Genomic DNA, 14181 nt, shown 5'->3' with positions numbered 1-14181 from the left:
GTATCATTCGCACTCTTCTCTATCAGAAATTTTTTAATGCCTTTGATAACTCGGAAAAAAATTCACGTAAGTAGGCTTGGGGACGTAAATGTTCCGGAATTTTCTTCATGTGTGGTATTTATGAATATGGTTGCTGTTTTGCCTAATTTTAAAACTATGCACTAAGTTACATGCTGAATTATAAATGAAGTTACTACATGCAAATGAAAATGTTCTGTTTGTAATGAGTTAGAGCACAGTATCTCAGAGCACTATTCGTTTCTGATCAGCTCCAGTAGTTCAGAATAATGAGTTAACTGAGTTATTCTGATTTCTATTAAGATGTAAACAAAATCTTTATATTTTTTACTTGGTAAATATATGCAGATGCATATATTATATTTACAAAATTATAATAGGTAAATAATAAATAAACAAATAAATAAATTATAAATATACAAGTATTTAATATCATAAATAAATAAATAAATTATAAATATACAAGTATTTAATATCATAAATAAATAAATAAACTATAAATATACAAGTATTTAATATCATAAATAAATAAATAAATGCTTGTTTATTTCAAATGATGATAGTGATTCTATTATAATTGTTCATTTTATGATATTTCAGAATTTTCCCAAAAGAAAAAACTTGATAGCTTTTTTGCGCTTGTTATTTCAAATAAGTCACTCTAACTCTTTATCCAAATAGTATTTCTGTTAGAAATGTTTTACCTTAAATTCTTAGAATCTTTAAAAGGCAGCTGACAAGAGACTGTCATTGGTTTTTGCTTTCCTTTATATGAGCTCATACAGGTATACACTTTTATATGATACTATTTTTATTAATTCTTTTAACATTTTCTGTACTAAGAAATTGATCTCATAGGGATATAAATTTTCTTTTAAATTATGGGAATCATTTTGACTATAAAGCACCAAATCAGTCTTTTATCGCCTTTTCAGAAAATCAGCATACTGTCCTGGTCTTAACCTAACAAAGTTTGTTTATTAAGAACCAAAGCTTACTAAATAGCAGTCTTTTTGATGAATGACTATTACAGCAGTGAATCAATTTTTAATAACCTTTTGCATTAAGTTGGTTCTAATGTTGCTTTATGTAGTGAATGTAGAGTAGTTTTATATTTTTCAAAGTTATGAAAATAAAACGTAGAATTATCTTGATAGTTTTTAATAGTGTGCTTGAAATTTGACTTTGATTTTTAATGTTTACGATTAGAAAACTCAAATAATCCGTAATAAGTGTTAACTTTACATCAGGAAGGAAAGAGTTCTAGTTTTAAATTATTGAAACATAGTTGAAGCTAATTACTACAAACTACTACTACTAGTATAAGATACTGCAAACTACTACTATTTATGCGTATCACATTATTAATTATTACTTCGCACATTTATGCCACACATTATGAAATTCTTTAAAGAAGATCATAACTGTTTGAGAACTGTTTAAAACTGTGAAGCATGTGTACTAATTCGTGTCTTCCTAGGAGAAAAGTTCATAGCCCTTTTCAAACAAGTACATAATAGAAAAAATCAGTTTTAAGCTATAAAAATAAAAGAAAAAAGTAATAAGCAATTAATAATATAATTTTAATTCATTCTTTTTTTTTTTTTTTTTTTTTTTTTGAAAACAATGGTCAAAATTCGGCTTTGTGGACCATAACAGCAATTTTATGGCAGGTTTATAAAGAAAAATACTAGGTTCTGTACGCGTTTGAAATAACAGAAAATAACAATATGTTGTAAGCTAAAATAATATAATCAAAATTCCTGAGAATTATAGCTTTTCAAATTTACTTGTGTTCTTAATTAAACATTTAATTTCCACGCAGTCTTAAAATATAAATGAATATAAAATTACTTAATAGAAAATAATAATAAAAGTGTGTTTACTTGTGCAGTGCTTATAACCTGTCTTCAGAATACGAACATTAGACAAATAATTGTACTATCACACACTGATTGCAATCTTCAATTAGTAAGCACGGTTTCAGATTGTCTTTTAATTTTGACGAGCAGGCTATAATAATTATTTTAATTTGGCTTCGCAAGCGGTTCGTAACTACTAAAATTAATATGTTTAGTTAAAAATGGTAACCATAATTGTTAATTTAATAAATAATTTCTTCTTCGTGTGACATGAAGGGCAACACAACGGGCCTTAGAACTTCGTCGACGTACCGCTGTGCTGTAAGGTTGCGACGGATGACAACCAAAGGGGTCCTACTATGAAAATGAAATGGCACTCCAGACCATCACTCTTGGTTGTCATCCTGTCTGCCAGAAGACAGTCAGGTTGGTATCACACCGCTGTCCGGGGCGTCTCCAGATTTGCCTTCGCTGGTCATCGGGACTCAGTTCAAAGCGGGGCTCAGTTCAAAGCGGGACTCATCACTGAAGACTGTTCTACTTCAGTACATACCACACTAATTAAAAAGTGTGGGTTCGAAAAGCAACAAAATTCTGATTTTTCTGTCTTGCTTATTGAAAATATGAAAATATAATTTGATTAGCAAAACTAATACTACTTACAATTTCTACCGAAATTCCGGATAACTAAAATTAATAAGAAAATGCTAATTAAAACACTTACAATCGTTACAGAGATCGTTTATTACTCAAAGACTGTATTGCTACACCCACATATGAGGATGAGATTTTAAATTGTCTAAAGCCCATTCACGTAGAAGAGGAACAAAAAAGTGACCGGAAATACGTAAAATTTGACAATATTCATGACATCACAGCGTATATAAATTCCAAATAAAGCTCGATATTATTTTTGTCTGAAATTTGATCTTTTGAGGGCTTTGAATTATATCATCTCATAAATATTTATTATTGTAAATAAAATATCCTTGAAATTTGGAAAATAAAAATACCATTAGTTAAAATATTCAGGCTACTACAATAATGGAGGTGTTAAAAATAAAATAATGCTATAAATCCTGTGCTTTTGATTGATTGAAGGTACTTTTGGTTTGCAGGCGCGTTTCAAAATCATTTTCTTTGGCGAATATAAGCAAAGAAAATTTTAACGAAATTTTTTTTTATATAAATTTCAAGTTTGGAGAAAGTGATGAAAATGCCATGCCTTGGTGAATGTTCGTCAGGTCTGGTCTCTCTTGAGGAATAATCAAAGAATTAAAAAAAAAAAATTCTGATGTGTACACCACGTGACTTCCTTGTACGGAATATTAAATTATACGTTATTTTTTTGCTGCATTTCACTGAAACTGATTTCCTCGAATTGCATTAGAGATATACTTCTCATTCAATTAATTCAGTTTTCACTTCGCGACAAGGCAAAAATACATAAAATCTCAAAATATCTTTATCAAAAATTGAAAAATATAAAAAAATATAAAACACCAAATACAATTTAAAAAAATTTTTACAATTAAAATTAGAATTAAAAAATACGCAAAAACATGCAATTCGGCCAGCGGGCAAGAAGGCAGATTTTTCGGTGCACAAAACTGAACGTTTACTTTCGGTGCCACTCGGAAAAAAGACGCTGAAGCATCAGAAACTGACTTAATTCACTATTCTGGTAAGTTTCAAACGTAAACCGATATGGCTGCTATGGTAAAAAGAACTAGGCTTAGCTGCACTTAAAAACCTTTAAATTATTGATAATTCTACAATTGCTGCATACACATTAACTATAGTCATAAAAATCTTAACGGGATAAGCACAACATAATTCAATCCCTTTTAAAGCAAAAAATGCACAATTTGCCAACATATAAAACAAAAAAATAGAAACTGAGCTCAAGGAGTCGAGTAACAGAGTGGGTATATGTATATATATATATATATACTTTTGATGCGGCCGATTTCAACCAAAACGGGAGGTGCACAACTGCATGTTATATCAGTCCTATATACACATTTTCAACGTTCGGAGGCTGCTGGTTTTTGAGTTATGCGAGATACTTAATACATACATACGTACGTATAGACATCTCGAAAAAATCTCTTCTGAATCCTTTTAAAATTCCTTTGGCAACCCTTTTTGGGGAAAAAGAGTCCTTTGTTCTGTCTTTACGTACAGATGTCACGCAAAAACATCGTTAAACTGTATTCGATAGGGGTCAAAACGGATGTTTTCATTGAAACATAATACTCGAAAATTTTCGCGATTGCAATACTTCCTTTACTTATTACAAAGAAGTAAAAAAGACTACAAGTTGTAAGTTTTTAAATACTGTTACTAGATCTTCTCTCGAATACTTATTTTTTTTAATCCTGCCCATAGGATTGGATTGGATTATTCAATTATCGCAAAGCACACGAGGGCTATCTGCCTAAAGGGAGGGATGCCTTCGTGGAGGACTTTCTAAGGGAAACTGGCTCGTATACACGTTACACATGGGGAAAACCACGAAAACGCCCATGCAGCCAGCCCGTTCGCGGGATTCGAACCTCACACCGAACTACCAGTGTTCAGCGTTTTTACCGCTCGGCCGCTGGTGGGCAATCCTGCACATAGAGTAAAGTTTCAAGTAGTAAAATATTTACTATGTTTTGATGAGTTAATATTCACCCAAACAGCCCTTTGCCTTTAAACTTGTAAAGTGGATACGAGCCAGTTTCTCTTGAAGTGTCCTCTACGAAGACATCATTTTCTCAGGCGCATAGCTATTGCGTGCTTTACCGTAATCAATCAAACCACACAAAATTTGTACTTATACTTAAATAGAAAAATTCTTAAATTATACCAAAACGAATATACTAAATTTTAAATACACTCTTAGACAAAAAAAAAAAAAAAAGGGGGGGGGGCGCACCAAGAAGGAGTTATCCGAATGGGACGAAAATCGGTAGAAGGGACGTACATGTACAGAAAAACAAATGATTACAGATTGAGAAAAATTGGATTATTTATTGAAGTGATAGAGTTTCACCAAGTGAAAAAGTCAGTAACGCGTTTGTCCACCTTGGTCCCTATGCAAGCAGTTATTGGGTTTGGCATCGATTGATAAAGGTTGCGGATGTCCTCCTGAGGGATATCGTGCCAAATTCTGTCCAACTGGCGAGTTAGATCTTCGACATCCCGAGCTGGCTGGAGGGCCCTGCCCATAATGCTCTAAACGTGCTCAATAGGAGAGAGGTCCGGCGACCTTGATGGCCAAGGTATTATTCGGCAAGCACTAAGGCAAGCAGTAGAAACATGTGCTGTGTGGGGACGGGTAATATTTTGCTGAAATGTAAGCCCAGGGTGGCGTGACATGAAGGGCAACACAATGGGCCTTAGAACTTCGTCGACGTACCGCTGTGCTTGTAAGGTTGCGACGGATGACAACCAAAGGGGTCTTACTATGAAATGAAATGGCACCCCAGACCATCACTCCTGGTTGTCGGCCTGTCTGCCGGAAGACAGTCAGGTTGGTATCACACCGCTGTCCGGGGCGTCTCCAGATTCACCCTCGCTGGTTATCGGGGCTCAGTTTAAAGCGGGACTCATCACTGAAGACTATTCTACTCCAGTCAGTGACATTCCAGTGCGAATGAGTCCGACACCACTTCAAACGGGATCGGATCGGATCTTTTTCTATTACAATCAGGCCTTGACTGCATAAGAGTGTTAATCCTGTCACTTAAAATAGTGCCTATGGCCGATTAGTAAGTAATAAAGCGGTGCATATACACCTCACCCGGAGGCGAATAACATATGTGTCACATGCGATCTTCTTCTTGGCAATTAAATGGCAATTTTGATAAGCAATACGGTCATAATCATGAAAAGCGACGTGCAGTTTAAGTAGTCAGGAGTTTGAAGCAATTAAGCAAACGGTCATAATCAGGGGAGTAGTGGCAAGCAATTAAATGCAAAAGCAGTCCATAATCAAGTCTTAGAAGCGGGAGTGGTACGGCAGTTAGGATGATAAGCAGAGAGCTGCGGTTCTAAATACGTCTTTCTCCTACGACGGCGTTCCTCTGAGCTCTCGATTTGGCTTAGTGAGGCGGTCACGTGAATTTGCTCGACGTATCTATCATAGATTACGGCGATGAAAAAGTCTGATTGGACCTTGTAGGTCACATGAGTATATAAAGTTAAAAAAAGTTCAGATACTTGATTAAATAATAATTCTTGATTAAATATAGTGAAAAAATAAGAAAATATTTACAATATATACAGGATTACCATTTTGGATTATGGTGAATCGTTTTTGGTTTTTTGACAATGTAGTCAATGGTAGGGTCATAGTCCGTAATACTTTGAATCGTCGAGTAGGAGCTTTTCCTCATGTTTTCAAAGACGTTGTGTGAAATCGTGAGAATATGATCCATAAGAGGCTGAATTTCTAGATCTTTATGAATTTCCCTATTCCTAACAAACCAGGGAGCATTAGTGATGGATCTAAGAATTTTGTTCTGAAGTATTCCAAGTTTTTTCCTTTCGGTTTTAAGTCCAATTGCCCATGCCGGGGCAGCATAAGTCAGGATTGGGCGTATTAAGGATGTATAAAGTATTTTTTTTTAATTCTGAGATTAAGTTTTGAATTTTGACCGATAAGGGGATAGATTGCCATATAGGCTGCATTTCCTTTATTAGCTATATGTTGGATGTGTTCCTTGAAGGTAAGTTGTTTGTCTATATAAACTCCTAGGTATTTGTAAGTATCAGCTTGAGGAATAGGCAAGTTATTAATTTTAATTTCAGAGTTGATTCTTCTAAGTTTTTTATATCTCATATAAAGCACTGTACAGCATTTGTTAACATTTAGATTAATTTTCCAGATGTCGCACCAGTGAGCGATGTTATTGATATGCATTTGCAGATTATTAACAGCCAATTGTGGGTTAATTGATTCGGATAGAACGATGGTGTCGTCGGCATATTTAAGAACTTTAGCATTGATAGGATGTGGTAAGTCATTGACATAAATATTAAAGAGCTTAGGATTCAGGACACTTGCCTGAGCGACGCCACAAAACATCCTTTTCCTTTACAGAGAGAGTGTTACCAATGCGCACTTGAAAAGTCCTATTTTTAATAAAATAATAAATGATTTTGATGATGTTGTCTGGGAGCATTAAATTAGAAAGCTTATACTTAAGCCCTGCATGCCACACTCGATCAAAGGCTTTCTCAAAATCGAGGTAGCACGCAGCGACTGCACTCTTTTTTTGAAAAGCTAAAGCAATGATTTCAACAAGATTTAAAATTTGGTGAGTGGTGCAATGTCCTTTGCGAAAAACAAATTGCAGGTTATCAATTAAATCATATTTTTCTAGGTAGTCAGTCATTGAGGCGGGAATTAAGAACTTTCTCATAAATCTTTCCCATGGCCGGGAGAAGACTGATTGGCCTGTAACTAGAAGTTTCTATTGGATTTTTTTCAGGTTTAAGTATGAAAATTATGATGGAGTGCTTCCATTGCTGTGGGAAGTAAGATAAACGTATGCATCCATTTATAATATTACATAAATTGACTACACATCTATGAGGTAGGGCTTTTAGTGCTTCATTATTAATTTGGTCGTAACCTTTGGTCTTTCTTGGTTTGAGGGATTTAATAAAATTTTTGATTTCATTTGTAGTAGTGAATTAAATGAGATTTTGAGGAGAACTCCTATTTATATTATTGACATAATCCATTGCTTTTCTTCAAGTTCAGAATTATTAAGAGGTAGAGGCTGATAGATTTTTTCTTGCTTCTTTGCCATAAGTTAGCAATGTCTTGATCCGAGTGGTAAATATTTCCCATATGCTCTATTGTATGTTGATTTTTGGAATTATTTTGTCTGAAAGATTTAGCAATTTTCCATACTGCATTATTATTATTAGGTTCTAAATTTTCAAGCAGGAAGTCCCATTATTTCCTAGATCTATAGTCTTGAATTTCAGTTTTGATTTTTCTGTTCAAATAATTGAGGTAACGTTTATCACTTGGAAGCCAAGTGATAAACTTTACCTCAGTTATCTGAACAGAAAAATCAAACATATCAAACAATGCAAACGGGATCGTAATTTCTCCTCTTGAATATCCTGCCAGTTGCGCAGATCAGATCTCGGTGCGTCGTGGTGCGGGTTTTTTTTTTTTTTTTTTTTTTTTTTTTTTTGTCTAAGAGTGTACATAATTTAAGATGTTTTAGAGCAAATTAAAGAAACAATAATGAACAAAAAATTCTCGTTTAATTGATACTTTTTCGTCCTGGACAAATCACCATTCAATGTTCAATATATAATTGACATCTTATTTTTTTCGAGAAGGGTAGGCTTACTTATTAAACACGCACCTGATAGAATTTTGCCCTTAACGTCATGGTACCTTTTGTTTTCAACTGATGGAAGCAGAAAGATTGTTTTATTAACAGAAATTTAGTAAAGTAATCTTTGTCAGTGAGGACCACATAAAAATTAAAATTTTATTTTTTCAGAAACAATGCACTCACAATGCTGAAACTTTTCACAGAATTCTCTACTATATTTTATAAGACTCTGAAATCGGAAGTGTATGTGTAGGGTCAATACTTAAAGAAAGCTTCTAGTCATTTTCTACGCATTCATGTAAAACTTTGAGAGAAACCCTCTATAAGTAAGATTTGGGGATACTTACCGAAGAGATATGAACTGTAAATAATACTAATACGAATTAAATTTTATATTTAGAAAACAAACTGTTTTCGGTGTGTAGTGATAAGTCAATTAACTAAAATTAATGTAATATACTTACAAAGGGTATAGGAGTTTAAATATTTGCAAGGATAAAAAACTTTTGCTTCCTTTTCTCTTCTGTATCGTGACATATTATTCATTGACACTGTCTACTCGATAATATTGAGACGGGCATATATAGAAATTTCGAATGTTCACCACAACATTGGATGGAAGCAATATCAATTTTGAAAGTTAATATTTTTTTATATTGCCAAAGTCAGCTTTAAAAATGTTTTCAGGTATCTTCGATGTAGACCTTTCTTCTTTTTTAAGAGGCTGTTCGGGCAAAGAAGACAGCAAACTTTCATTAGACCAGTTGGCTGGTGGAAGTGCTTCTAAGCTTTCAGATTCATTCGGAACATTGCTCGGATTTGCATCTATTAGATTGTCCCAAGGTTGAATCTGGGCAGACCCATAAGCAAGGAAAATAATTACAGCGATAAAACTTATGAAACATGTGGCATAAAAGACTTTTCCCCAGAGTTCCATGCCATCCTACAATGAAAATGAAAAAAGTTAAATCCACGATAATTAAGAACTAAAAAATTTTAAATTAAATAATACGGGCGAACTTAAACGAATCGAAATAGGAGGGACATGAAAAATGTTCGAGTAATTGAAATTCTGAGTTAATAGATAACTCAGAATTAAACTTAGCGAGAATAAACTTAGTAAATTACAACTGAAAATATTTAAATTTCTCGTAAGTATCCGTAATATTACACTTAATTGTATAATTAATAGTAATTTTGACAACGATATTACAAAAAATTTAACATTAAGTAATACGGGAGAAATTAAACGAATCGAAATTGGAGGGACATGAAAAATGTACGAGTAATTAAAATTCTAAGTTAACGAGACTTAGTAAATTATAACTGAATATATTTAAGTTTCTGCTAAATATCCATATATTATATTTAATAGTATAATTAATAATTATTAGCATTTTGACTATGATGTTACAACAAACAAAAACAAATTTACCATAACTATGAAATCACAAAAGGTGCTGATCGATAATTGGATACCATATGGCTACTTGAAAAGGACAACGAAAGTTGATAAATTTCCCCCTTGCATATGGCAATAAGCTAGTGGTATGAAACATCGTGCTTCTGACTAAGTCATATGTCAATTTGACAGTTATAACGAAAATTAATAAATTCTTTTCTTTGCATTTAATATCCTCCTAGTGCTTTGAAATTAGTTAATTCTGATCAAGAATTGAATAGTATATGTCAAATTGAAATTGACACCGGAAGTTAATAAGTTATTTTCTTTGCATTTGGTAATAATGCTTCTGAGATCATGTGGTTCTGATGAAGAACTGGATAACATATGCCAATTTGAAAGCGATAACGAAAGTTAATAACGTATTTTAATTCTGGTCTTTTCATCTCGTACAATATACATAACAGCGGTACGAAATCTTGCGGTTTTGACTGGATAATTTGATCGAGAATTGGATAAAGAAATGATAATGGAATTTAAGAAATTCTTTGCATCTGATAATATTTCTTCATCAATTAATAATTAAAAATTTATTACGCAAAAAAAACTTAAACAGAAATAATGTATTAAAGATATTATTTTTTGTTTCTTTGAAAGAAATCTGGGACGTGGAACAGCCCAATTTCTCTTCGTTTCAAATGAATTATGTACATATTATTTTACTTGTTCACAATGAATACCACTTTAAATATTGATAAAAAAAGAAAGTCCTGTTGCCAACCCGGATGACCAGATGACCTAAAAAACAGTTTAAATTCAATATTGCTTCCATCTTAAAGTTTATTTTAAGAAAGCATGAGGAGTTACCTCCGTACACTGGAGATAATAATACCGGTCCAATGATCAGATCACAAAATCATGCAGTCATCCATTCAAGGAAAAGGCGTAGAAAGGTTTAGAACGCGCTTGTCTTTCATAAAAAAACAAGACGTTTTTGGACCATAATTTTCATGTATTCATCTCTAAGCATTTAAAAGAGTAAAAATTTCTTATAAAACTTATGTAAATACAAACAAACAGGATACACAGAAATTAATTTCAGCTCTCATGAGAGTGCAAATGACTCTAGTTATAACATTGTTTCGCGTCATATAGAAAAATAATACATTGATATATTGAGCGGCCGCTACATCATAAAATCAGTTAATGCAATCTATCATCAGTTTTTGATACTTTGATAGTTGGTTGGTTATTCTGGCATGCAGTGGAAGATGCACTACTCCTGCTCTTTCCAGATTCCTGAATTAATCCCCTTAGGATCCTAACGTATGTAAAAGTCCAATGATGAAGCTTCTTCATTCAAGATAGCCTTGTGTTATCATCAGTTGGAGACATTTTCTTTTTTTATATAAGAATTATGGTATTATGCACTCACCTATGAGAAATATTTTTCTAGAAATAGTTAAAGACATAGTGATCTGATTCCGATCATTTAATTATTGAATAATAAAATTCTCGCGCGTTGCCAAATATATTATGGTTATGCTAAATATATATGGGTTATTTTTCCGGAATGGAAAGCGAAATTTTTCAGCATCATATACAGTTTGACTTTCCACGCTATCTCGAGAATTTATAATTGCAGTTCCAAATTTAATTACTTTTCTTAAAGTATTACGTTCTGCATTCGGAAATTATGTGGCTCCATTTACACATTCTCAGTTCTAAAAGTATAAAAGTTTTAAAACAAATATTTTACCGATGATTTTGAGAAGTACCCAACCATAAAAGGCAAAAGCGATCCTGTTAGTGCTCCTAAGGTATTCATAATTCCAGATAAGATACCTAAAGAAGAAAATAAGTTCCCTTTACAAATTAGAAAGCAAGACATATTTATGTGTTTATAGCATAATTGTTTAACGCATGAGAACTTTTAATACATAATATACATAATTCAGTAAATAAGCAAAAATCTTAAAAGCATAAATGAGCTTTAAAGGTAACAATTTTGGATCTACAGAGAAATTCCCAATTTACCCTTCTTGCTTAACACTTTTTAAAACAAGTGCAAGTCAACAAGAAATAAATTTTCTTGATCTAAGAATAATTTAATACAATAAAGTTAAACTATTTGATAAAAGAGGAGAATTTAAATTTATAAATATTGTAGGAACTGTAACTGAGTAAGATTATGTAAAAGCGCTATCTAGATGTGTGCGCAGTGAGACGAAAGCTGAACTACGGCAAATACAGACGTATCCAAACTGTTTGAATGAGTGAATCCTATGGAAACAAGCACTTGCGTTGAATTTATGAAACCTTGGACTTCATCAGAACATATTACCTGAACTTTAGTGCTTTATGGATATTTTGTCATATGAACCGATCTACACCTTTACTGAGTGACTGTTATTCTCACTAGTTTCTTTTTCCTTGACTGTAAGACGGAAATAATTATACTTTTAAATATCATTCTGATTTATTAGTTTTACTTTTGGACAATTTAATTTCTTACTCTAGCCGAAAAAGGAAATAAAAGCCTTTCATCTTCTCCCGTACCACTTTAAGTTTCTTGCTCTACAACCAATCAGTAACTTCCTTCGAATTTGTTTCTCGCATTTCCAGATCTACGTAATATACAGTAACAATTTCTCCGACATTCTTTAAAGCAAACCTAAGCGTCCTTTAAGCGTCAGCTCAAACGAACCTCCTTTTGCGATATAAACAATGGATGTCACATTTGCAGATTAGGATTAAAACTTTAAGTTAAAATTAAAGTTATATTTTTGGCATATATTTATATATCGACTTTTATTGTATAATTAATGCTTTTGTGTTTGTACATTAACGAATTTTTTTTTGATTCTTTTCTTGGTATTTACCATCATTTAAAAACAAAAAGTCCATTTGATCGTGTCTAGAAATTTCCTTTGTCTCTGTGAAAGCTAATAACGTAAATCCAAATATTTTATGTTAGATTTTTTCGAAAGTTAAAAGAATTCATTGAAATAGACGAAACACGAGCATTCTCAATTGTTGCGGATTTTACGGAAGAAACATAACTCACCTTCATAAGTCAACTTTCTTCCACGAGATCAACAAGAATTGTCTCTTTAAATTTTTTGTGATTTATAATATTTATTTATACACATACACACACACATATATATATATTTTAAATTTCTTCTGAGTCCATTATAATTATATTCTAAGTCCATTACTATTATATTTTTAATAGTTTCATCCAAATCTTCTTAACAGTTTAATTCGAATAGATTAAATTAAAAATAATTTTAATCTTCCTTTCTTAGAAGATAATCATAAGTAAGAAAATTCTTAATTGAATTTAGATATTATAAGATACATGTGATTTTACAATTTTGAATTACAATATGTAGTGCATATTGTAAGAGCTGACATGATTTATAGTTATGTAAATTTCTTGACACATTAATCTATTTCCTGAGATCAAAGTAAAGCTACAATTCGAGAGGTGGAATTGCTTATCATAGCACAGTAATTTAATATATGGTACAGTTTTGTGAGAGCTCAAGGGTTAGATTTCCTGTTCTCTGTCTCTGCTGCCCAGCTCGAAGCATTATGTTTTCCAATATGCTGTTCCTTATATTGATACAAGCAAACACATAGGGATCGGGAGTATCCTCTTTCTGTACAATGGTATTGATCTGGTCTTTTCTTTCTAAATCGCTAGAGATAGCTGAGAAAGGGCCCTGACCCGTTATGAACTGTGTCACCGATGAACTGTTGCTAAATAGCTCCATTTTGACTTTTGGATAGAACTGAAAGATACATCTACTCGTGTTTCCAGATGACCACTGCTCCTGCCATTTATTCATAAGGTGCGCATTTGTAATATGCTTGAGCTAAGACTAGTGGGAATAATGTAGGCTATTGTGGCATAGTTACATCACTGGCAGTTTGCTCTGCAAGTACATTGTCAAGTTGATTCCCATGCATTGAAATGTGGGTGGGAGCCCAATACAGGTTCTGTGGTAATGCTAACAAGGTTTTCTGACGTTGTTCATGAAATAGCTTCTCCTACACTTACCCGCAATTGCTTCTAGGATTGAAATCGAATAGTATAAATGTTTATTTGGCCTTGACAATCTTTAGCATAGCTTATTGCTACTTCCAAGGCCAAATAGCTGTGCTTGACAGACCGTGTTGTGACTGTCCAAACTATGTTTCTAGGTTAATTTCATAGAGTTATTATCAATATAATGTAAACCACTCCCAGAACCACTGTCTATTTCCGAAGCATCTGTATAAAATGTTTTCGGAGCTAAAGTTACATAATAAGAATCCATGTGAATTACTGCATCGAGGTTTAATTGCACCGGATGATGTTCGAAGGTAACAATGTGGTCTCCGAAGTCGTTTATATTATATTCTATGCTCTACAGGCTTCGGCTTTGCTTTAGTTTTGAAATATTGTTCAGAATGGCTTCCTGCTCAACTCTTAGTTCTAGTGGGGGTTTACACGCTAGAACTTAAAGGGCTGCAACTGAAGTTGTCCGATAGACCT

General features: G+C 32.9%; 2 protein-coding genes across 2 annotated transcripts in view; both read right to left on the bottom strand.

The window, feature by feature from the left end:
• Positions 1-8062: 8062 nt before the first annotated feature.
• Positions 8063-11482, bottom strand: LOC146995177 (uncharacterized). Its single transcript, XM_085826118.1, has 2 exons — positions 11395-11482; positions 8063-9176 (listed from the first exon to the last, which is right to left on the bottom strand). The coding sequence occupies exons 1-2, from the start codon at positions 11461-11463 to the stop codon at positions 8874-8876; spliced, it is 372 nt and encodes a 123-aa protein (XP_085682244.1). The 5' UTR covers positions 11464-11482; the 3' UTR covers positions 8063-8873.
• Positions 11483-13544: 2062 nt separating this feature from the next.
• Positions 13545-14181, bottom strand: part of LOC118201764 (sodium-dependent phosphate transport protein 1-like) — a 46105-nt gene continuing 45468 nt past the window's right edge. Inside the window, exon 6 of the mRNA XM_085825163.1 lies at positions 13545-13579. Coding sequence (XP_085681289.1) covers positions 13545-13579 — 35 coding nt within the window. The remainder of the gene's footprint in view (positions 13580-14181) is intronic.

The sequence above is a fragment of the Stegodyphus dumicola genome, chromosome 10, assembly GCF_044657685.1.
Source record: "Stegodyphus dumicola isolate Sdum_Otavi_A_Nest chromosome 10, ASM4465768v1".
NCBI lineage: Eukaryota > Metazoa > Arthropoda > Arachnida > Araneae > Eresidae > Stegodyphus > Stegodyphus dumicola.
The sequence above is the reverse complement of the archived record's forward strand: the minus strand, read 5'-3'. Positions and strand labels throughout refer to the sequence as shown.

Coding starts and splice junctions, on each gene's coding strand:
- LOC146995177 (XM_085826118.1), bottom strand. CDS start 11,463: ATGAATACCTTAGGAGCACTAACAGGATCGCTTTTGCCTTTTATGGTT. Junction 9,177..11,394: donor GGTACTTCTCAAAATCATCG/GTAAAATATTTG, acceptor TTTTCATTGTAG/GATGGCATGGAACTCTGGGG.